Source organism: Oncorhynchus keta, chromosome 13, assembly GCF_023373465.1.
Source record: "Oncorhynchus keta strain PuntledgeMale-10-30-2019 chromosome 13, Oket_V2, whole genome shotgun sequence".
NCBI lineage: Eukaryota > Metazoa > Chordata > Actinopteri > Salmoniformes > Salmonidae > Oncorhynchus > Oncorhynchus keta.
This window is the reverse complement of record NC_068433.1, coordinates 25657098-25682343: the sequence shown is the minus strand read 5'-3', so window position 1 is coordinate 25682343 and position 25246 is coordinate 25657098. Positions and strand designations below refer to the sequence as shown.

Below are 25246 nucleotides of genomic sequence, written 5' to 3'. Positions count from 1 at the left end.
AGTCTGGCAGTGGAAGAAAGAGAGAGAAAGTTCTGTGCCAGCGTTCCTGTCAACGTTGGCTGGTGGAGACTGTGTGCAGCCTCGTCTTGCCATATGACTCCTTGTTTATGTTTGTGTGGGTTTTGGGGAAAGACGACACAATGATGCATTCACAGCAGCTGGCAACAACATGGCGTTCCACATATACTTTCACTCCACAATCTAATATTGAAAGCAGGAAAATGTCTTACTAGTACTACTAACACTACTATGGCTTCAATGTCCATCCTTACAACTATATCTCCAACCTGTCATTTATATTTGAATCCGTATATCTTATTCCATCGCTGACAGATTGACATTTCATCCATATACAGTAGAGATATTTTGAGTGTCTGAACCACTTTTGACTGTTCTCCTTTTGTCTCCTTACAGAATGTAGTGTGTACAATGGGACTGAAGTGGTATCCACACCCAGAGGTGCTCCACTGCATCAAAGGATGTGAGGTAAGAACTTCATTGAGCTTTCTGAGGATAGAGTTTATCTATGAGATAAAGGTTCCACTTGAGATAGAAGATATGGGGGTGGGGGGGGGGGGGGGGGGGGCTCATCTGTGTGATAGGATGTGAGGTAAGGGCTTGAACTGCATGAGAGGAAGTGAGGTAAGAGGACATGGCATACATCATGGAGGCCAGTGGGGATGAGGAGAGGTGTGTGGGGAGTATAAACACTGTAACAGAATATATACACACGATTAAGTGCTCAGATAACAAGGGCTTCTTTATGTAGTTTGTAACCTATCCTGATATTTTCTAACATGTCATCAGATCAGACATCACCTTCAGTTTCCAGATATGTTGCTTTTTTCAAGTTGTTCTACTCCCCATGGAGTTTGTGCAGACACTAGCTCGGCGGGAGCTGTCAAAATCCAACACGCAGTCAGTTGTTTCAAATGGAGCTGGACAGATAAGAGAGATCAGGCCTGGTCATGTTTGAAAGAGTTGGCAGCCATTACTGGCTCTTACCTGGAACTGACTAGCACTCACACAGATACAGACACAGATATACCCACACACACACAGACACACACACTTCTGAACAGACTGCCCTAAATACAATGCCAGCCAGGTAGCTAGCTAGCTGGACAGCTAGCTATCATAGAGACATGCCTTTTTTACATCAGGCGAGCTCATTCGGGAGATGGTTGTAATATAACATTGTTTCAGAGCATGTGTAGCTAATTGTTCTCTCCGGGGAGATGTGCTGCTTCTGTGACGTCAGTTACCGTGGATACCGGCACAAGCGGAGACGGTTGTCAGTGGAAGGCAATTAGAAGCGGGTTTGATTCATGTCGTCTCCGAAATGAAACACTTTACCCACATGGGGACCTGGATCTGTTTCAGAGAATCCCTCTGCTAGAGAAGAGAAGCAGGAAACAACTGATACTGGGCTATAGCTTTAATACTTTGTCTACACACCCTATGTAGATGATATTGTCGTATGCCAATATTTTCAGATCAGATATGTTAACAAAACATGTTCTTTCCTCGGGCAAAATATATATTTAGATTTGACTGTGATAAGCTATGTATTTAAATGTTATCGTGGTAAAGAAAGTATTCCTCTTCTGCTCAGTGTTGGTAAAAGGATGATGTCATCATTCACACAGTTAAAGCCAATTGGATAACCAAGGAAGGGGGGGCTACCCTCATAAATCACATGATTGGAGTGTTTCTTAGCCTCATAGTTTATGGTGTCCTCACATTGATTTACATGTCTGGACCTCTCACGGCTTAAACAGTCACATTGTGTCACAAGTGTAAATTATGCACCAGATTAATCAGCAAATTCAGCACACAACCCCCAGAAATGGCACTGGGTGAGATGGGGACAAAACAAGTTTACAAGTTTAAAGCTGCAATATGTAACTTTTTGGGCGACCCAACTAAATTCACATAGAAATGTGAGTTATATTCTGTCATTCTCATTGACAGCCTAGTCTAGGTAGTGGTAGATCTGTTCTATGTGTGATACTTCTATCCTTCCTGTTCTTAAGTTTAGTTTTTTTGCAGGGGTGACCTGATTTGTAACTATTCTTTTATTTTGGGTCAAACGGGGTTCATTTTGTCAAACAGATTTTGAGGCCAAAAGTGTATTCTAGAGGGGGACAATAAATAGAAAACTAATTTGGTTAGGATATAGGGGCAACTTTACTTCATCTTGTCTTCAGGAGATTTGATTGTCTATTTAGTCTGATCAGTGGAACAATTCTCATTCGTAACAATGGGCTAAAGTATAAGGGTAATTACTGTGCTTGTCAGCAAGAACACTGCAGTTATTCTCCATTATTTTTCTATTATTCCACTTCTTCCCAATTTTGCCAATTTAATCACATATTTAATATCTGGTATGCCTAACTTGTGTCTTTGAAAATGTGGAGAATTTTGAATAAGATATACAAATAAGCAATGGATATTAAATTCTCCAGGAATCAAATATAATTGTTGATATTTTAGTATTGTGCCCATGCTAGGCAGAGATGGTAGGGGGGCTCACAACTCATAAACACGTCATATTTTCTATGTAAGTAAGATCATGGCAAGGATCTTCAACTAGTGGCCATAAACCACCTGAATGTTGATATTCATTTGATTTTTCTTAAATGTTGGGTGATTTAGAGAAATTAACTGTTATAACAAGAATATTTTCAAACACCCAGCACTTCAGAGGAGGCCAACCCTCCTAGAGAGCAAGCAGGATTTTCTTCCAGACCTTTTTTAAAGAGATACTTTACCCAAATTACAAAAGTTTTGTTTCCTTACCCTGAAAGCAGTCTATATTTACCCACTGCCATGAATAATTAATATAAACATTTTACTTTATATTCAATGGTTTTCATGGTCATGCGCCAAAGCCATGTCAAAATACGTAGAATTGCAGAAAATTAGCTTTCAAACTAAAATGTTCTGTCTAACACCGAACCCAAACCGGCTGCGTGCATGCACCATCGTGCACCATCGTGCACCATCGTGCTCCATCGTGCGGCATCGTGCTCCATCGCGCATAAATTTATTTTTTCCCCTTACACCAAACGCGATCACGACACGCAGGTTAAAATATCAAAACAAACTCTGAACCAATGACATTAATTTCGGGACAGGTCGAAAAGCATTACACATTTATGGCAATTTAGCTAGTTAGCTTGCACTTGCTAGCTAATTTGTCCTATTTTGCTAGCTTGCTGTTGCTAGCTAATTTGTCCTGGGATATAAACATTAGGTTGTTATTTTACCTGAAATGCACAAGGTCCTCTACTCCGACAATTAATCCACACATAAAAACAGTCAACCGAATTGTTTCTAGTCATCTTTCCTCCTTCCAGGCTTTTTCATCGTTTAACTTATATGGTGATTGGCATCTAAACTTTCATAGTATTACCATGACAACCGGCAACAGTTTGTCTTTCAATCACCTACGTGTGTATAACCAATGAGGAGATGGCACGTGGGTACCTGCTTCTATAAATGAAAAGGAGATGGGAGAGGCAGGACTTGCAGCGCGATCTGCGTCAGAAATAGGAATGACTTCAATTTTAGCCCTTGGCAACGCAGACGCTCGCTGACGCGGGTGAGCAGTGTGGGTGTAATAATTGAATAACATAGATTCCTAAATTTATTTTGCAACTTGCGCAAGCGGTGTAGTCAGGGTATAAGGGTTGTGCCAGGGGGCAATGAAATTCACATAGAAAATCTCACTCCATGCTTTCTTCAAAAGTTGGCAGCCGTGAATACAATATTAACAAAATCAAACTTAAACTAATATAGACCACTTAAGTGGGATAATCAAACACAAATAAATCAAAGGGAATCAGTGGATTATTCCTCTCTATGTTGTCCATATGTGTAAGTACAGTACACTGTATAGGTTGTTGATGACGTTCTGTCTCTTATTGTCTCCTCTTGTTTGTTGCTGTCTCTGTCTGTCACAGCCCTTCATGGGAGACAATTACTGTGACTCGGTCAACAACAGAGCCTTCTGTAACTACGACGGAGGGGACTGCTGCCACTCCACCGTCAAGACCAAGAAGGTGAGTTACATCTGGACCTGGATTCACTAAACCTTATCAAGACAAAATGTCTTCTTTTTATCTGCCTTTTGAACTTGAGTTAAGATAAGAGTTAAGTTAGGATAAGAGTTATGTTAGGATAAGAGTTATGCTAGGATAAGAGTTAAGATAAGAGTTGAGTTAAGTTAAGAAAAGAGTTAGGTTAGTATAAGATACAGTGCCTTGCGAAAGTATTCGGCCCCCTTGAACTTTGCGACCGTTTGCCACATTTCAGGCTTCAAACATAAAGATATAAAACTGTATTTTTTTGTGAAGAATCAACAACAAGTGGGACACAATCATGAAGTGGAACAACATTTATTGGATATTTCAAACTTTTTTAACAAATCAAAAACTGAAAAATTGGGCGTGCAAAATTATTCAGCCCCTTTACTTTCAGTGCAGCAAACTCTCTCCAGAAGTTCAGTGAGGATCTCTGATCCAATGTTGACCTAAATGACTAATGATGATAAATACAATCCACCTGTGTGTAATCAAGTCTCCGTATAAATGCACCTGCACTGTGATGTCTCAGAGGTCCGTTAAAAGCGCAGAGAGCATCATGAAGAACAAGGAACACACCAGGCAGGTCTGAGATACTGTTGTGAAGAAGTTTAAAGCCGGATTTGGATACAAAAAGATTTCCCAAGCTTTAAACATCCCAAGGAGCACTGTGCAAGCGATAATATTGAAATGGAAGGAGTATCAGACCACTGCAAATCTACCAAGACCTGGCCGTCCCTCTAAACTTTCAGCTCATACAAGGAGAAGACTGATCAGAGATGCAGCCAAGAGGCCCATGATCACTCTGGATGAACTGCAGAGATCTACAGCTGAGGTGGGAGACTCTGTCCATAGGACAACAATCAGTCATATATTGCACAAATCTGGCCTTTATGGAAGAGTGGCAAGAAGAAAGCCATTTCTTAAAGATATCCATAAAAAGTGTCGTTTAAAGTTTGCCACAAGCCACTTGGGAGACACACCAAACATGTGGAAGAAGGTGCTCTGGTCAGATGAAACCAAAATGGAACTTTTTGGCAACAATGCAAAACGTTATGTTTGGCGTAAAAGAAACACAGCTCATCACCCTGAACACACCATCCCCACTGTCAAACATGGTGGTGGCAGCATCATGGTTTGGGCCTGCTTTTCTTCAGCAGGGACAGGGAAGATGGTTAAAATTGATGGGAAGATGGATGGAGCCAAATACAGGACCATTCTGGAAGAAAACCTGATGGAGTCTGCAAAAGACCTGAGACTGGGACGGAGATTTGTCTTCCAACAAGATAATGATCCAAAACATAAAGCAAAATCTACAATGGAATGGTTCAAAAATAAACATATCCAGGTGTTAGAATAGCCAAGTCAAAGTCCAGACCTGAATCCAATCGAGAATCTGTGGAAAGAACTGAAAACTGCTGTTCACAAATGCTCTCCATCCAACCTCACTGAGCTCGAGCTGTTTTGCAAGGAGGAATGGGAAAAAATGTCAGTCTCTCGATGTGCAAAACTGATCGAGACATACCCCAAGCGACTTACAGCTGTAATCGCAGCAAAATGTGGCGCTACAAAGTTGTAACGGCGTTCTTCGTTTGTAGAAAGAGAGTCGGACCGAAATGCAGCGTGGTGGTTACTCATGTCTTTAATAAATGAAGAGCGATAGATGAAATAACTATTACAAATGCAAAACAACAAACGGAACGTGAAAACCTTTACAGCCTATCTGGTGAAACTACACAGAGACAGGAACAATCACCCACGAAATACAAAGTGAAACCCAGGCTACCTAAATACGGTTCCCCATCAAAGACAACAAGAATCACCTGACTCTGATTGAGAACCGCCTCAGGCAGCCAAGCCTATACTAGACACACCCCTAATCAACCACAATCCCAATGCCTACAAAAACCCCAATACGACAATACAATTACCCCATGTCACACCCTTTATATATTTATGTTTGAAGCCTGAAATGTGGCAAAAGGTCGCAAAGTTCAAGGGGGCCGAATACTTTCGCAAGGCACTGTATGTTGCTTCTCCTAAACAAAGTTCATGGGAATAATCTTAAATGTATTCTTCTGTTGTCACTGTGGCTACTGAGAGTTATTTGAAATCAGTTGTGAACTTGTGTTTGCTGCCATGTATTTTTGAACTTGACCTTTTGAAGATAAGCTACATAAAGCCTTGTCTGTTGCCCAGCTTTAGGGGTTGAGGGTTTTTACTCCACCAGTTGGTGCTCATGGTTGTCCTTTGCCACCTCTCTCTATGATCCAGATAAGGGTCTCTTCTGCTATGTGAACAATACACAGCTGTTCTGTACACTCTGTGTTTCTCTAGCTTGCTGTGTGTATTGTGGTCTTTTCCCCAGGCTGTGTCTGGCTTTCTGGCAGGGTTAGAAGTCTATCATAGTTCCTCCGCCTGAGTCTGTACTATTATCTGTTTCTCTGGCTCCTTCTGTTCCTCTGTGTATCTGGCTGGGTTTTTACTGTAGCATGTGTGTCTGTCTGTCTGGCTGGATCTGGAGTCTCTTCATTTCCTGCTGGGAGGCGGGCGCATGTGTCCCCTCTCCCCAGGGTCCAATCAGAACGTGTGTGATTGCTTCCGTTCCACCTTCACTGTTCCTCCCTCGCTATTTTAACATCAGCTTCCACGGTATTAGGGTTCATCAATGTTTTATCCTCACTGTTCTATGCTTCCCACCGTTCCACCCACCCCATTCCTCTCAGGCTCCACAAGGAGACGGTTCTTGGCTGGTTGTGTAGCCAACCTGGTAAAATAAAAAGTAATTTGTAAGTCAAAAACTAAGAGCCAAAACCCAGGGTCATGCCAGAGGCGGTTGCATCGTCTTTGTTGGACCCACCCATGCTGTGTTCCAACAGACTGCTGTTTGTTGACTAGCTGCTTTGGCCCATTGACTGGCCAGGGCTCCCAGTAAGAAGCTGTTCAGCAGCACCAGGAACAAGTTGTCTTTCACAAACTCTCTGTCTCTAGATATGGAAAACCAGCAGTAGGCATGGACTGACTGGTATGTATCTGGTAACGAATGTGTCTGGTATCTGTTAACAGAGCAGTAGTGGTATGCCAGTCACCAGTCTCATTCTGTAGCCTACTTGGCTGATGTTCCATCATTCTTACAGGAATATTTTATGTCCATTTCCTTTCATTCAAGTCAGTCATGTACTACTGTATGTTCAGACATGTTGCCCCATAGAAACAGGCTTTGTTTTTGTCCTTCACTCATCTGTTGCGTATTAGCACAGGAATAGGGGGTTTTAGAGGGTTTTTAGAGTCTTAAGTCCATAATTGAGGGTAGAAAGACACTGTCACAGTGTGCGATGTAGCCACTGTGATAAACAAAAATACAACTCCTACCAACAATTGTTAGCTGCATAATATTGGCCACTTTGGTGGTTGGTGTCTTTGGATATCAGATACCAGACAGACACCAGACAGACACCAGACAGACAGACAGGCAGAGGAGAAGGCCCATCTCTGGGAGCGTGTGTCTCTGAACGTCGGCCATTTCCGCTGAGCTGCAATGATAAGAGGATCACCTGGGCTCAAGCCCCAAAGCCATGCGCTACTCCCAGGCATTCAGCCTGGCAGCTGTTGAAGCAAACACTTCAGCTGGTATTTCGAAAGTGACTTCCCTGGAAATGGTTAGGATTTGGGAAAGATAGAGAAAATTGCTCTGAAATAACCGATCATAATGTGATTTATCGGCTGCCAGGAGAGAATGGTGGAAGAGGTTACCTGAGTTGAAGACATGAGAAGGAAATATACGGAGGAGAAATGGGTCTGACAGCTGGGAGAGGCATCAAACAGTAGTCCATTGAAAATCTGCACATTTCTTATCGAGAATGTATAGAACATGTGGCATCTAAATTCAGTATAACGACGGCTCAAAGACACTTTTAATGCCTCATCTGACTCTGTGAAAACAGTCCAGACCTAAATAGTGTTTCATGCATGTGGACTGTATTGTTGTTTTGATAAGTGTGTAGAAGTGTGGCTGGCTGTTGTTGTTTTTACCTTCTAGATGTGGTTGTTTTTCATGTGAGGCAGAGCTCACCCTGACCCTCATCTCTGTCTGATCATCCCAGCCCCAAACAAAACAACACGACAATGACAAAGTAACTCAGACCTCTTTTTTTACGACAGTCTCCATCTATTCTGCCCACTCACTGGTGCCACACAGACACAGTCAGTCAGTCACACACTGTTTTCCTGCTTGTGGGAAGTCAGTGTTGTTGTTTCAGCCACAGGCAGAGATTCCATCTAGAGAGCTGCATTCCCGCGGGTGTCCCGTGGGACATGCGGGCCCCTACAGAGCATTGCAGCACGGTTGGCATTTTCCATGCTGTGGGAGGGAGTGGCGGTCAGACAGACCACTTTGGGATGAAAATATGTTTTTGTCCCGCAGATTATTTTTGAAATGTTGTCTTTTTGTTTTGTATGTGTGTGTGTGTGTTATCTGATGTATTAAAGCACCTCGTTGTCACACTATTCTCAAACTCTCAGAGGATGATGCTGCTTCAAATTCAGTAGCATACCTCTCTTGTGTTGGGCGTGCGAGATCACATGCACCTCTGTGTGTGCTGCAACATACAGTATGTGTGCTCCTAATTAAATAGCCTGTAGACGAGGCTATATGGGCGGAGAAGTGCGGGTATGATAGGGTTTAGTTTAGACTCTGACATTGACTGTAAATAAATATTGATAACTCAATATTGCTCGCAGATTGTTGCGCTCCGTGAAGTTATGCAAAATGTCAACTGTCAATTAACTGTCAATTCATCTATATTTTGTTCCAACTATATTCTTTTTCAAACCACGTCTACCCTTTGGCTGATTTAGATGAATAATACTGATAGCCTAATATAATGGGCCACATGAGCATCTCTGGTATTTTAACCTATTTCCTAGGCTATTTTTGTGCATTTTGATGTTTACTAGCGGTGGGGAAATGGCTGGGACAGGGAATGCAAAGTGAGCTGCTACATACACCTCAAATAACATTTTGGGACCAGCACTTGCAGGAGCTGGTGGGAGTCAGACAAGAAGTCAGAGTGAGCAGGCGGGCGCGGGGGGGGGGGGTGATGAAGTAATCAGTCCTGCACAGACTTCTAATTCCATCCCTTCATGTTAGGAATATAGGGAATATATAGGCTGTAGTCTAGATGTAGAACACCAGTGTAACAAAGGGCTGGGAATATAGGCTGTAGTCTTGGTATACACAATCTTTGGCGGGAGAGAGGGCTACACATTATCAACTGTTTAGACAATTATAAGGTTAGTGGAGGGACATTATTTGATCAAGTGACTTATAAACCCCATAAGGTCAGGAAAGGGTGTTTGTAGTACTTAGTGAGTTAGCTGGGATTGTTGTGCTGGTCTGCCTTTGTCAGAGGTCAACGGAAACCACCAGCACCCCCATCTCTCCAAACAACCTTTTCTTTGTTATTGCTTTGGGTATCCCACCTTACAGCTATGGTTTATTACCGCCATGGTCTGCACTGCTGTGAATGGAACACCACACACAGAGAGTGAGAGTGAGCATGGTACTGTGGAGTCTGGCAGCCCACACTGTGGCCATAGGGAGAGTCCCCAGAAAGGCTCTCTTGTAACCACACACGCACAGTGACACACAGTATCATGCACTGCCACAACTTGTTGTGCCTGTGGGGGGAGTGACTCAGCTGGAATCCTAGGCAGGGTTGTGACACATCCCTGCCAGCCGGAGATACCAGAGATAACATCAGAACACCCCATCCTCTCATCCACTACTCTTTTCCTTCTCCTCCTCTCCTCCTCTCCTCCTCTCCTCCTCCAGGCAAAACCTTCACAGCTTTATTTCCCCCATTTTCTTCTGTTCTTTCGTGTGAGCGCGATAAATGAAAGGGAAGAGAAGGGGGAGGCTGGAGTACCTCCCCGCCACCCCATGTTTGTTTTTGTTCCTTATCTCCACTCTTTTTCTTTCCCTACTTCTTTCTTTCTCCTGGAGATTTGCGTATTAAGGAGTTCTGGATGACTTGCGGTGTATTATTCCTCTCGGGGACTTTGAAGGTGCGAGGCAGGCTGCACGTAAGGTCACCACAGGATCCCCCTAATGACTGCAAGCTGTTGGCAGGCACGGGGGGAGGAGGGGAGGGAAGAGGGAGGATACGGAGTATGACTGAGGCTGCCTGCCTGGCCGGGCTTGTTACGTTTCTTCCAGAACCCCATAGAAAAAAGACATATTGGGAAATGGATTTCACCAAGCATGTCAACCCTTCCTCGCCCCTCCACGTTCATAATGTCGCTGTTTGTTTTTGGTATTGTGGACTGGGCCAATTTGATGACTTAAGTGAACTTTTGGGAGCTCCCCCACCCCACGCCTACACCTTTCCCTCCATGACCCATATTCTTCCATAATATGCTCTTGTTTTCCCTGTGGCATTATGTCTCTTTGTCTTTTTCCAGTGTCACAGAACTCTTCCTTTCCATTGGTTTATTTACTGAGGCAGGGCACTTTGCAGCCCGTGTTTTTCTCTAGACATCACTACTACTGACTGTTGCTGTGTTTACATCTAACTCAAACTTCTACAAGTTCCACCAGGGAGAAACTTCAAACAGACATACCTTTTGAAGTTTAAAGAAAATGTTGGTACACCAATTTAAAGAGAAAAAAATCAGCTAAATAAATATGTCAGGCCAGGTGAGGTTTGTTCAGCGAAAATGAACCACATTTTTTGTCACTCTGCTACATTTCTACACAAACACCCATTTAGACTGGCACAGCAGACCTTTACAAAACGGTAATAAACTGAGATAGTCAAATCAGCAATACAACAACTTGTTTTTCAAGTCTTTTTTTTGCTTTTCGTACATTTTCTGTTTTTCTTTTCTCCCATAGAAATGACCTTCTCAGATCAGGAGTTCAACCAATTAGCACAGTGGTTTGGTGCTGGGGGGCTGCATCCCTGCATCCCTATCAATGTTGTTCAGTTTATATCAAGCAATAATGATTGAATCAATGACCTTGGAGGTGTGGAGAGTAGCAGATATATCCTGTTTGTTGCCTTGGGGATTATCTTTTCACACCCGATGAAGCTCTTGGATTGAAAAACAAAAAGGCCAGGCTTCCATGGCCATTCCTCTGTGACCCACCTTGTTTGGGGCTAGGCTGCAAATACACAAGGTTCCACTATTGCCTCTTACTCTGTATCCCTTGTAACCTTGAAACGGATCATTCTTGGAAATGTTATGACTGCAGAACACAACTTCCTGGGCTGTTCTACTGTGAACCGGTTCTCAGAACCAATAGACTGCTTTCCGTTTGATTCTCAATGGAAGCTCTGAGCATCACTGAAGTGTCTTTGACTGAACTGTCTTGTGCTCTCAAGTCTTTGGGCATCCAGCCCCATCGTGGCCCATCCAGCCCCATCGTGGCCTATCCAGCCCCATCATGGCCCATTCAGTTCCACCGCGGTCACAGCGTATATTGGCTAATTGCATGTAGAGAGTGCACTGCATCAACAGCTCTTATTTTTAAATATCTGAGGGCAACAGAGTTCTGGTCCCCATGCCAAGTCAATTAAGGGGAGAAAAGCAGTGGCCAGGGCCCAGCAGTGGAGCAGCGCTAGAGAGTTCTGGTCAGCAAGCATTAAGTGTTGGTTTCGTACCTGCCTTTAAAAAAAAGAAAAATACTTAATTATCAACGTATGTCTGCCCTGCCACGCAATGTTTACGGCAATAAAACCCAATCCTTAAACGAGCAGCTCATGCCTTCCAAATAGTTTCCTTTAATCCTGGGCTTTAAGGGGGAGAGGAGGTATGGTACAGACCGGGAATGGGGGAGAATAGGCACCATGTCAGTGTAGGAGTGGAAGATGGAGGGGGTTGTTGAACAAAACAAGCGTCTGGGAGGTGCGAGGATGGGGGAGGATTGGGGAGGATGGGGGAGGATGGGGTTTCTCCACAACTGAGTAAAGGTAGTAACTCTCCAGGGGAAACACGCTTCCCGCAGGTTTAGGAGCCTCGACTGTTTGCTCACGTCGAGTGCCAGGCGCTAGCAAAGTCAAAACCTGCCCTCCTTTCTCTCTGGAACTTTCTCTTTCTTTCTCTCTCCCGCTTTCTCTCTTTCCTGTTCTCGCTTTGTCTCTCCCTCTCTGTCTTTAGTGCTCTCTCTCCCTCTCTCTCCCTCTTCCATGCATACTTTCTCCCTTACCCTTTCTCCCCCTCTCTCTCCCTCTTCCATGCATACTTTCTCCCTTACCCTTTCTCCCCCTTTCTCCCCCTGTCTCTCCCTCTTCCATGCATACTTTCTCCCTTACCCTTTCTCCCCCTCTCTCTCCCTCTCTCTCCCTCTTCCATGCATACTTTCTCCCTTACCCTTTCTCCCTCTTTCTCCCCCTCTCTCTCCTCTTCCATGCATACTTTCTCCCTTACCCTTTCTCCCCCTCTCTCTCCCTCTCTCTCCCTCTTCCATACATACTTTCTCCCTTACCCTTTCTCCCCCTCTCTCTCCCACTCTATCCCTCTTCCATGCATACTTTCTCCCTTACCCTTTCTCCCCCTCTCTCTCCCACTCTATCCCTCTTCCATGCATACTTTCTCCCTTACCCTTTCTCCCCCTCTCTCTCCCACTCTATCCCTCTTCCATGCATACTTTCTCCCTTACCCTTCCTCCCCCTCTCTCTCCCACTCTATCCCTCTTCCATGCATACTTTCTCCCTTACCCTTTCTCCCCCTATCTCTCACACTCTATCCCTCTTCCATGCATACTTTCTCCCTTACCCTTCCTCCCCCTCTCTCTCCCACTCTATCCCTCTTCCATGCATACTTTCTCCCTTACCCTTTCTCCCCCTATCTCTCACACTCTATCCCTCTTCCATGCATACTTTCTCCCTTACCCTTTCTCCGCCTCTCTCTCCCACTCTATCCCTCTTCCATGCATACTTTCTCCCTTACCCTTTCTCCCCCTCTCTCTCCCTCTCTCCTGTGTTTGTTGTTATAACAACATGTATCTGGTGTGCAGTGGAGAGCGATCACCAGTGGTTCTCATTGGAATAACACAATTAGTTCTGGTTTGTTTTTATCTGCTTGCCTGTGTTCATATGAGCCGATGTTATGTGAATATTAATGAGAGAAGGGATCTTTTCCATATCATTACACTCAATGTGTTTAAATACCAAAAACAAAAACCAAGCTTGATTCCAGATGTGGGATTCTCTTTTTCCATGTGGATGAGAATGTAGCTTCTATCATGACACGTATTATATTTAATGCATGCAATATGTCAGTGACCTCCTCAGTCATGGATACCATGGATACCTCGACCTGTAGAAAAGTAGTAGGATGTTACCCAACAGGGTTGGTTGTGTGTGTGTGTGGCTGGAGAGTAGTCCTCCCCCAGCCCCAGACACACTTTCCTCCACTGAGCACAGACTGAGCAAAGACTGACACGCACATACCTGGGGCCTGGCGTGATTGTGGCCTGTTTCTGGAGGTGGGGGTCAGGGGCTCTGACATGCCTGCTCCTTCATAGGGGCTTTCATGTTGCTGTGGCTGTCCTCCTTTCTCTGGCCCTGGGACTTCAACAGGGCTCCTGGCCCCCACTCGGCCCCTGCCGCCGCCCCGTTCCCAGCCGCCCTCGGAGAGCCCAGATCAGGGCCAGATGTGGCAGCTGATCCAGCCACCCTGGAGGTCAAGGTCACAGGAAACCATGCCAAATTTACCACCCACCATCTCTCTCAACCAGATAGAGAGATAAACACACAGAGTGAGAGGGAAGAGGGAGGGAGGAAAGGGTATAGGGTTAGGATTATGGGAGAGATGGATTGGGTGGAATGGAGAGATTGTAGAAAGAGAAGGGGGCTAGACTGACAGCAAGAGGAGGAGACCAAAGGGAGAGAGAGAGACAGAGAGACAGAGTGAAAGTGTGAAAGAGACAGCAGGAACACAAGAGAGCACAGAGAGGAGGGGGAAAAGAAGGAAGAATTGGAGCAGGGTGTTTTTTGCCCCATGCCTGGCTCTAAAGAGGCACAGAGGAAACGCTGTTCATGCGATTGACAGCTGTTTCTGAAGTGTGTCCGGCCTGCGCTTGTAAAGTCGTCACATGGAGAGCCCGTTTTCTCAGAAGAGCCTGGCGCTGGCCGCCCAACCCTCGCCCATTAGGAAATCCCTCTCACAAACAACTTGGTTTAATACCCCGTTTCAAAGACGGACCTGCGTCATCGTGCCTCAGCCACTGTTGCACTCTCCCTATTTCAGCCCCAGGGCCCCCGATGTCCACTCTACAAACCCCATGCCCCCAATGGCCCTGGAGGCCTGAGTCCGAGGGCCATTGGGGGCACTGTACTGTACAGTATATACCATCAATACTTACCATAGTATTGGAGGCCATAGGGGAAAGTCTTGACTCTTTAGGGATCTGAGGAATCTTACCCATTTGCTGTACTGTACTGTATCTCCTCTTACTAGCCAATGAACTAGCTAATTGTGTTGGCCCATGACTCAGTGAGGTTATTACCGTAATCAGGGTTTTGTTGTATGTTGCCGTAACAACAAACAATTCCACTTTCAGATAATAGGAAGATGAGACACTGACTGCTGAAGTCTGAAATCCCATACCGGCCAACAGCCTTCCTAATTGTGCTAGCTATTAGGCCTAATAATTCTTAATGACTCAGTTTATTTGTTACCCTGTTGCTGTTTTATTTGTTGCGGTGGCCAGTGTTTATCTAGCGTCACTGCTCTGGCCCTTCTGTCAAAGCCACTAATAGGACAACGAAATACAAGCAGCAGACCCAAATCCGCCCAATAAGACACGGGGGGGAAGAATGCAGATATACTCTGGTCTGAATCCTCCAGGCACTCGCTGGAGCCACATGTGTAGTTAGTTTCGAGTGACTAGGGATGCATTGTGTGTACCCAAACAGCTGAAGCAGGCCCTTAGAGAAGCAACACAGCAGCAGCTGGTGCTGTTGACGCACCGCCGACAAGCGCCTGTGACGTCAAACGCTACACAGCGGCGGCCAATGGTACGCCAGGGCTATTTTGAATGTGCTTGTGGGCACTCACCACTTCTTGGAGAGTTGACACTTCACAACACTCGTAGTACTCCTCTATATGGCGCGATGGGATTGGCTGGCAGCAATTGGCTTGTTTGTCATGCGGCGTTTCCCACTGGTGGTGTCGACGGCGAGGCATCGGACACTATTACCACTGTTGTTAATAAGCTGTTTAGGACTGTATCAGCCCTTACACTGCCACAGTCCTCCTGCTTGTGTTGGAACCCCGGAGAAATGGAATACAGACTGAATCCTATAGCAAGCTTTGTTTATAGAGGTTTCATTGTATGTGTCTCTGTGTCCCCTCCAGGTGATCCCGTTCCCCATGTCCTGTGACATACGGGAAGACTGTGCCTGCCGAGACCCCAACGCTCCAGAGAAGAGGAAAGACGAGCACGTCCACTCCCTGGGATGACCCTCCCTCCTCGCCCCCCACCGGATTCCTGAACCCTCACCCTAAAACTACCCACACCCAGACCGAGGGAGACCAGCCCTCCCCCTTTTCCCTCAAATCCTCCACATGCTGCTTTACAGGAGTACCTCTCCACCCATACTGCACCCCCCTAACATACGCCTGTCTCCTCCTTCTCCACATTGGGAAAGACCTAGATGAACAGACCAGACTAGAGAGGCTATAATGGAAAACCCATTTCTCAAAGAAAGGAACAAACCTGCAAATTCACCAACCACCAAAACTTCTACAGCAAGAGAAAAAAAGAAAAAAAAATACCGAAAGGTTTTTGAATGAAGGATATAAAAAATGAACAAAAAAAGCTAAACAAACCAAGCCTGGATAGCATGCCTTTTTTCAGTTTTGTGTCAGCTTCTGTGTCCATTTCAAAGACATTGCCGTACAATCTCATTATTTCCTTTTAGACCAAAGGACAAAAGAAACGCTATCCATATCATGTGGAATCTTTTATTTTTTGGATATGCTGAAGTCATCAATGGTGGCACTGAATGACAGGCAGAAGAGCTATTGCCAAAATAACTTATAGCATGAACACACTTGATGTACCCTCATGTTGTATTACTCCAGAGCTGGTGTGTGTTCCTGGAGCCAGCACAGCACAGGGATCAGGCTGACAGTTTGTGCCCTCTGCCTTCTCTTGGTGGAAATGCATTTTCTTGTTCTTCAGAAATCACAGGTTTAGAATCTTTGCTCTTACACAGATGTGAAATAGGAAAGAATAGGCGTTAATGGGGATATAGGCGGCCATATTGGTAAAGAGATTCTAACCAGAGAGGTCTAACTCAATATATCTAAAATATAACAGGAAATTAAGACATATTACAATACCACAGGAACAAGTGAATGTGGGAAAGAGGTAGAGTACTTATGAACTTAAAGGCGATTATATAGGGCTGCAACAAAATGAACCAGTTGTGTCAGCTTGGCTGCTGCTGGTACGTTTGCTGCTACTTTGCCATATGACCAGCTCTGCAGACTATTACTACCCAGTGAGGTTGGACGGAGTCAGCCCCGTCTGCCGTACCACTTACCTCCTAACACCTTCCATTAGTGGACACTTGTTTCTGCGTGTACAGTACACTCAACTTAAAACCTAGAATAAAAACTCCTGCAACATTGCAAAGAGTTAGTAGGGAAACAATGCAGTTGAATTAGCCTCGAAAAACATAACACCTCATGTTTCCATTTCTCTGTCCTTAGTTTCTGCAGTCCAGTAAGTCTTCATAGACAAATAACCTATCGGAGAATACACCAGAAATCTATCCAGTCTTACACCAAAAGCAATGTTGACGCAATACAAAATCCAACACATATTACTGAATTTAAAATGACTTCAAGAATGTAATTGATAACACAGTTATAACCTCTTCAATGAAGTCCATGTTTATTCACAACTACACCCTCAAACTGTTTTCAGCAGCATAGCATAGCCTTGATTTCAATAGGCATAGTTCAAAAGCACATACACATAAAAACAAATAGGAGGCTTTCCTCATTTTAGTATAGATGGCATCTGGATGTATTCATTGTCAACAAGTAGCCTTTAGTGCAGGAGTAGTAGAAGTACACTATATTCCCAGGACACTATTGTCTTGGCTTCTCTTGAGCCCAATGGCTTGACAGACTGCATGTGTTGAGTAGCCCAGTTTGGCCTTTTCTTACCTCTGCAGCAATTCGTGCTGAAGGTGCCATCCCTGGCACTTTGTCAGTATTGTGACATTTGAGCGTGTCCCCCCCCATCAACCACACAACCACCTTTACTTCAATAGACGTATGGCTGCTATTCTGTGCTCTGAACTTACTCATCTCCTTTCATAGCCCTTGAACGAAACGCCCATCAACATATGGTGATGAAGGCTGCTTGGCATAAGGTCCACAAGTTGCTGCTTCATGATTCAACCATCGCTGGGCTATCTGGTTAAAACTCTATACAACCAAGAACTCCATACCCCTCGTAAACTCTCTCATCTGGTATGGACCAATGGAATGGTCCCTCTGACTCATCACCCTAGGCTGCTATAAGGCATTCCAGAATATTCCCGTACAGCGTTCTGACCAATCACAGGTCTTCATAGATACAGACTGGTTAGAGAGATAATAGGACAATACCACGTCACATAGGAAAGTAGGGAGGAATTACAACATCAAATGTACAATGTAACTATAACATTTTCAGTGTAATACTGCTTTTTACGTGAGAAAAAAAACGTAAAATTGTTTTAATTTTTCTAATTTCTATTTTATTTTTTACAAAATGTTGTCTTAGTTAATCAGTATTTGTATTATTGACCTCAGTTACTGCACTTTTTAGTTGCCATTTAAGAAGAAAAATATATAATTCAAACCGTTTAGAAGCTGCTATTGTCAGAAAGGTGATTTGATAAAGTGTGTGATGTTTTTGGTCATTGGACTCCTACGATATTACTATTAGCTTTCCTGTGATTAGTGTCTTGTATTCCCACTAGCTCTGCACCTGATATTATCATGCCCAGTAGGAAGCCAGTGACAAATATGATTTGTACATTCGTCGTAGACTTTCTCAGATTTCGTACCATTACCATATGATAAAGATTATTGTATCAAGGCTATTTAACCTGGGACTTTTTTGTTAATGTAGGTTCAAATATCAAAAAGTCAGATGTACACATTTTGAAATATTATACATGATATGTAAGCATTTACGTATTTTGCGTTCCTCCTGGTTAGGGGACAAACATTTTATTTTCGCTCCATGGTTTGTGTAATCCACCATCTTATGTATTTGTTGCAAATTGTGTCATGGTAACCATGGAGCGTCAAGGAGAATGGATAACTAAATGAAGAAACTACCAAAAAAATGAACTCTCGAAAGTTGGAGATCTTTCAGACTTTGAAAACCTGAGTAACGCAACTGTCTGGACACTACATTCATCATCAAAAAGCCTACATCAGCCTCGACAATTGTGCATTTAACACTTTATACGGTATATATCCTTGGTAAAAATTAACTGTATTATGTTGATATTATCAAATGGTATGTAATAATACTCCCTATACTGCTGCTTTCTTTAGAGATATTACCAGTAGGGAGAGATTCAACAGCATTCACTACACAAAGCCAACAGTACCGTGGATCATCATCACCTGCTAACACACGAATTCCCCAAGGGTTATCTTGCCATTGGACCCTCCCTTCATCCTCAAACTGGACAAACATTACAGGCTGATGACTAGTCATCTTGTTCATCACCCTTTCTTTCACTCATCTACAGCTCCTCTCTTTGTCTTGTGTCGTCATCCTCATCGATGTTATTAAGAAGTCTGGAGACCAGAAACGGTGACTCTCGGAGAGAAGGATACGAGAGTCTCTACAGAATGTGACTGCTTGTGTGTCAACCTGGACACAACCTGGACACAACCTGGACACGTTCGTTTTGTGATGTGCTCTCTGTATTGGACAAGGTACTGTTCCAAAGCCATAAAGCCAGGATGTTATGAAATGAAGTTTGAATATGAGAACATCACCTCTACTGTAAGCCACCACAGGATCTCTTCGCTGTACCTCATGCCTGTAATGTTTGCTGCTTCTATATTTTGGTAAATTAGTCATTTTTGCGTCTCATTTTTAGCAATGGTGTAAATAGTAAAACTATTTATTAAGAGTGTTATACTTTTTTAAGTTATATTTAATGTTCATGTAAATTATTTTTTGCATTGCTCTTATAAACAGACATATTGGTTGTGATTTAAAAACTGTTGTCATTTTATTTCTGTCCCAATGTCGTCGTCAAATAGCTTTGGTCAAGGTTGTTGTCTCATTGGTTGTCTCATTGGGCACTACTCTCGTCCAATGAGGATTTACCACATGTTTATGTAACTGAGTGCAGTGCACAAGTATGTGTGTTTTTTTATTTCTACATTACAAATCCAGAATGTACTGTCATTTTTATTTTGTTCATTCATGAACTTTTCAAATGTAATCCGATGTTTGCTCTGAAGAGAGAACCTATATCATGTTGAAGTGGTTAGATCCATACTCAATCAACTCTGAGGGCTACCGTGAGGACAGAATATACACAGCCATTCAGAACAACCAGTGGTAGGCAGACAGGGAGCTGCAGAGGATGAGGAGGGGTGAGGAGTAATCAGGCAGCCAGCCGGTTGTGCCCCAGGTGGGGTGAGGGAGAGGGTGTAGAGCAGGGGATAGAATGGGATGGGTGAAGGTGGGCTGCTTTTCCTGGCGGCCTGGGTATTTGTCCAGGTGTGAAAACTGTGTACACACAGAGCTGCCCCTGGGCCAGCGCTGACTGGCAGCAGGCCGAGGCCGATGAGTCAGACTTTCTCCTGGAGGTGGCGGGTGTTCTCTGAGGGACTCCCCTCCTGACACGCCGGGCCATCCGTCACTGTCACGGTCATGTGGCGGTGGTATGGTGGGCCGCATGGAAGACCAGGGAGGAGGGAGGATAGGAAGACAACCTAAGATATGAGCCCTAGTGCAGCAGGCTGAGGGACATGCCCTTCCCTTCACTCTCAGACCAGAGGAGTATTTGAAATGCATGGCAGAGTCCGCTTCAATGTCTTTCCATAGACTACTTCATATAGTCCATCTTATTGTGGATGGGAGGTGATTCTCTCAAATCCAAACTAGCTACATACCAGCCATGCGTCGCCTGGGTTTTGGTTAAAAACAGTTGGGTTTCTGTGGCGTTACCTTGCTCTGCTAAAAGTGGTATCCTTTCAGTCCCTGTGGCATCCCACCATAACCCATGGGAAGCAATGGAGACAGTGGTAGCCTAGAGGTGGCTGGCTGTAGCCCTTGAGTTTGTGGACAGACAGTTGTGGAGAACACACTGATGTGCCATGATGTTCTTATTGTTGTTTTCTAAACTTCACTCATCAAGTACCTTTCACAGGCTCCTGGTTAAAGAATGGTCCACTTGTGTTTGTTTCTCATTCCCACATTCAGTAATAAAAAATGAATGGTCCTTTTTATGTGGGAAAGTATCGAATTGAGTATATACATATTATGTGGATATCTAGTGGTATTATTGCAATGTTTCGTACCCGATTGTTCAGCAAAAATATTTTAAGATGTAAATAATTTTATTCTATGATGATTGTATTTGCAAAACCATGTATTATCTGTTTGGGGTAGCTCTTGGATTTATATCAGAGACAATTTAAGGAAGATACATTGTGCAATGTGTACCATTGAAGTACCACCGGAAAGAAAAGAAATACGCAGTGGCTGCGGATCCAACTTTTCTGGACCTTTCTTCCTGAGCTCTAAAGTTCCCTAAGCTTCGGCGCATGTGCAGGATTTACAACTTCCCACAGTTTCCGCTTTACTCGTAGACAGCAGGCTACTCTCATTTGATAAAGTTAAACAAAGCTGAATCAATTTCTGCAAGATCACATAATGATAGTATTCAACAGAACCAGATATAATAGCATAGTATAACATTACACTGTAAGACAACAAAAAAAATTACGCATTTCTTTACCTCTACTTTATACACACATTTTTGTTGTCTCCAGCCTTTCATATTTCTCACTGTCAATATTTAACGATACGTTTTACTGGAGAAACATCCATACAGTATCTGCAAACCAAACATTTGATCTCAATCCGTTTCATGGGGATATGCGTTTAGATCTTGAGTTATACAGTGTTGGAAGTAGCCTACAGTGTTGTTTTGAATGATGTACAGTGAGTGAATGTTAGAGCAGATGGAGTTAACACACTGTAGCATAGCCTACCTGTGTATTTTGCCTAGTGGCGTGCCCTGTTTTGTTTTGGACCCATGAGAGAAACATGCGACCATTCACACAATCATCCTAAAATTTCATAAGATATTTAGTGGTTTTGTCTTACAGTAACGTTATAAGCCGACATCCTATTCAATTTGGTTCTGTTCTATAGAATAGTCTCATTATGCGATTTTTCAGACAACTTTAATCTAACTTTATTAAACAAGCCTCATTCTCCAGAGTAGCCTATTCTCTACGAGTAGAGCAGTGACTGCTGAGTAAATGAGAGAATCCCGTACATGCACAGAAGCTTCAGGACCTTCAGAGCTCGGGAAAGAAAGGTCAAGAAAAGTCAGATCCGCAGCCATTCTGGGGAAAAAATACAATACCCATAATGCTTCACAACACTTGTCATCAGCAGTTATTCATTCATAAAGGCTCTACACAAACACTGTTGTCAATTGTCTATAAAACAGTCTTATATGAAATCAAACTTAATTTATTTGTTGTCAAGATGAATAAAGCATCATGTGGTCAGTTTGTGGGTCTCGGAGCAGTCAGTTGAAAATAAATTACCAAAATGTTCCTTCTTTTTAGAGTGTGAAAACAAACAAAACAAGAGCAAAGCATTCATTTGAAGAGAATATTTAACATGTTACAACATTTTCTTATTATCAGACTTGAATGATTCTAACAGTGAACACCATTCCCCTTGAACTCACCCTCAGACTGACTGGCACCAACCAAAAAACAACTTACATATCCTTACTCCTTCCTCTACACCACAGATGTTTACTTACTCTTTCCTCCCTTGCCTTAGAGTTTGAACTGAAAACACTGTAAAGGTACCCATCAGCACCCCTCGCTCTCTCTCTCTCTCACCTTCCCTCGCTTGCAGCACCCACTCTGTTAGGTCCATTCACAGTACACCGTTTTTCAGGCACATATAACACATCAGACTTTTGTTTCAGCAGATGTTTCCTCATATTCTTTGCTTTTTTCACTGTTGCTATTATATTTCCGGTGCTCTGGAATATGGCAAGCAGGGCTCTAATGATGTGTACTATATTTTCATAAGGATGGATCCTCATTCATGATGAGTATCAGGTCCATTTCCCTGTCATGTATTATGTAGAAATAAATCACTGGTTAAGTGGATGTAAAAGCCAAGGAAGTGTTGTCTTTGTCCTTTAAAATAGACCCATTTCTACATATAACCAGACTTTTCTGTAAAGCTGAAGCGTTACAGATTCCAGGATAGAAATGTAAAGGTCAATTCTGATTGAGCCGACATATTCAGCTTTTACCACGAACGCAGTCTCCACTAAAGCAGGAGCATTGCCTTTACATTTCAATCACACTGTAAAGCTGAACTTCCGCGATGCGGATTGAATAGAGCCCTTTGTCCAATAGTACAGATGACTTTACATAGCCAATTCCCTGTAGATAATACTACAAACCCTGTATTGTCCGACCCCTTGATGTTTACTTGAAAGTGCATTGAAGTGCTACTCACCTGGCTATACTCACTTTGATTTTATGGACATGAAAATGTCAAAGCTACTATCAAAACAGTAGTAATGAAGGACGAATCCAAATGTAAGGCCCTCATTGATTCCTTGACATGGAAACCTGAGCGCTGCTCCTGGCACCCCAGAGACGCGAATGGCCTAATTTGTGAGAATGAACATTAGTCTAGTGTGTTTTAAAGCACAGTTAATGTTGCATGAGTGGAAAGAGACTGGACCCGAGTGAAGGAATAGTTTGTGTAGAGGAGATGGAAAAAGAGAATGTTTCCCGAGAGAGAACGAGAGAGAGAGGGATACCTTCAGTAATGTTATTAACTGGCATTAGTCATACCATATACCTGCTCATTGCCACAGGGACTTATTTCCCTCGTGGAAATTAATGTAAATATTTTGTTCGAGGTCCACTATTGATGGTGGGAAAAAAACACCAGTACAGGTTGTTACTTACCTCCCGTAAGCAGAGTGAAGGGGTAGATGATGTAGGAAAGTATTCACAGGTTATCCTGAGGGACATTACATACAAGTTCCCATTCATTTGCAGCTGTTGTTTTTCAATAATTCCATATGACAATGCAGGTGTTTTGAGTTCATCATAATCTTTACATTTCTCTCCCAACCCATGGAGTGTGGTATAGCCTATACCGCAGATGTGAATCAATTGGTTAAACAGAGCTACTTTCTCCTTGTCCAAAAGAATGCAGATGCTTGTGATATATAGTATTTAATATTTCACATTCTCTCGGAAAAAAAAGACAATTAAAGCCACATAATAATACATATGTTATTTACAATTTCATATTTACAATATAATAATTTACTATTACAATTGATATAACGTGAAATGATAATCAATAGAAAAAAAACAATGAGTTGGATTTTTATGTCCATGGCTCTTGAGAGATGGAAAGTCAAGTAAATGTTTCCTTGAGGGAAGGGATCCTACAAGATCCAAACGATTAAACATGATTCCTTTATAGCGTTTCATTACTCATTGGCATTCACCTGCCATCACCCTGCAATCCATACATATAGCATCAAATCTTGAAGTAATTTGGAATATTTTCCTATGAAAATGTTTTCTTTTTCGTTACCTATATTCACCAGTGGACCATTTGAATGGACTCTTTTCTAAATAAGGATTTTCCCTGTGGTTTAGGAGCTCTCCACCTCTGTCAACATCTGAGGAGATAAACCACAATAAACAAACTAACAAAAAAAAGGAAACACTGCTGGTTGAGGACTTTTCTAGCTGCAAAGCGTTAACACACACCGTACGGTACAGCTGATGACATCACAATCCGTCACACAGGATTTCTCCGTAGCCTTTATTATAAACACTATGTTGTCTGCATTAAAACGACGACATTATTGTAGTGGTGCTATGTTTAAGTATTACAAATGAATCAAATCAAATCTAATCGCTCTCTTTCACATCCCTCCAGCCAAGAGGAGAGACAAACAGGGAGTTGTTTTTTTGTTTGTTTGTCTCCCTGGTACGCTTCCAGTCGAAGTACCATGAGAAACTGCAATATTACATTCAGTATTTTTTTGCCAACCAATTTGCTCTGGGTTGAATGATAATTTACATGCTCACATTGCTCCAACCTCATTGATAGTGGTGGTCACTGGCATGTACATCCAAACCGTCTTCCCTCTTCAAGCAGTTCTTAGCACTTTTTCCAAAAAAGCATTTGAGGGTGTTTGACAGTAGTTCTAACAATGTCCAGTGGGGTCGAGGTTTAAGGGCTCTCCTGATTTGGAAAAATACCAGTCAGTGGAGAGACCAGAAACGAGGAGGAGGCGGCTGTCATTGTGTCGTCGGGCAGCTTGTCTCATCGGAGCTTGGCGTTGCCGTATGTGCTGCGTTGTACTGAGATCAGTTTCTCCATGCAGGTGGTGCGGGTCTCATGCAGGGAGCCATGCCACACTTTGCTGGTGGGCCGAACCTCCTCGCTGCGACAGAACACGTAGGCCATGGTGTCTGTGCGGCTCTGAATGTATGCGCTGTGGAGCAGGGCCCGGCAGTACCGGCTGATCCTCTCCACTCTGCGCAGGATCAGATGTGCTTTCCTAGGGGAGAGAAACACAGTCATGATTAGTATTAATGTCAGCATCAGCAGCATTGTCATTTTGTCATTCCTTTATTTATTTTCATGGTGATATAAATATTGGTACACTTTACAGATCGGTAATAACAGGACAATAACTATGGCCATTACCAGTATTGACCAATAATGTGGAATCAGGGCTGGCAACTGGAGGCTTTAACATCCTATATACTATGTACTGCCATTGTGCCCATGAGCAAGGTACTTTAGCCCTAATTGCTCCAGGGGCGCTGTGATTGTGTGTGTGTGTGTGTGTGTGTGTGTG

At 43.3% G+C, this 25246-nt stretch overlaps 2 protein-coding genes across 5 annotated transcripts in view; one reads left to right on the top strand and one right to left on the bottom strand.

Moving 5' to 3' along the window:
- Nucleotides 1–21882, top strand: part of LOC118387539 (pappalysin-1-like) — a 125942-nt gene extending 104060 nt beyond the window's left edge. For both annotated transcript variants that reach the window (XM_052459845.1, XM_052459844.1), the window contains exons 21-23: nt 415–486; nt 3969–4067; nt 15453–21882. In XM_052459845.1, coding sequence (XP_052315805.1) covers nt 415–486; nt 3969–4067; nt 15453–15557 — 276 coding nt within the window. In that variant the 3' untranslated portion in view covers nt 15558–21882. The remainder of the gene's footprint in view (nt 1–414; nt 487–3968; nt 4068–15452) is intronic.
- A 1705-nt stretch (nt 21883–23587) lies between these two features.
- LOC118387540 (astrotactin-2-like) overlaps nt 23588–25246 on the bottom strand; it is a 396009-nt gene continuing 394350 nt past the window's right edge. For 2 of the 3 annotated variants that reach the window (XM_052459839.1, XM_052459843.1), the window contains one exon: nt 23588–24943. In XM_052459839.1, coding sequence (XP_052315799.1) covers nt 24706–24943 — 238 coding nt within the window. In that variant the 3' untranslated portion in view covers nt 23588–24705. The remainder of the gene's footprint in view (nt 24944–25246) is intronic. The other variant, XM_052459840.1, reaches the window with a different exon arrangement.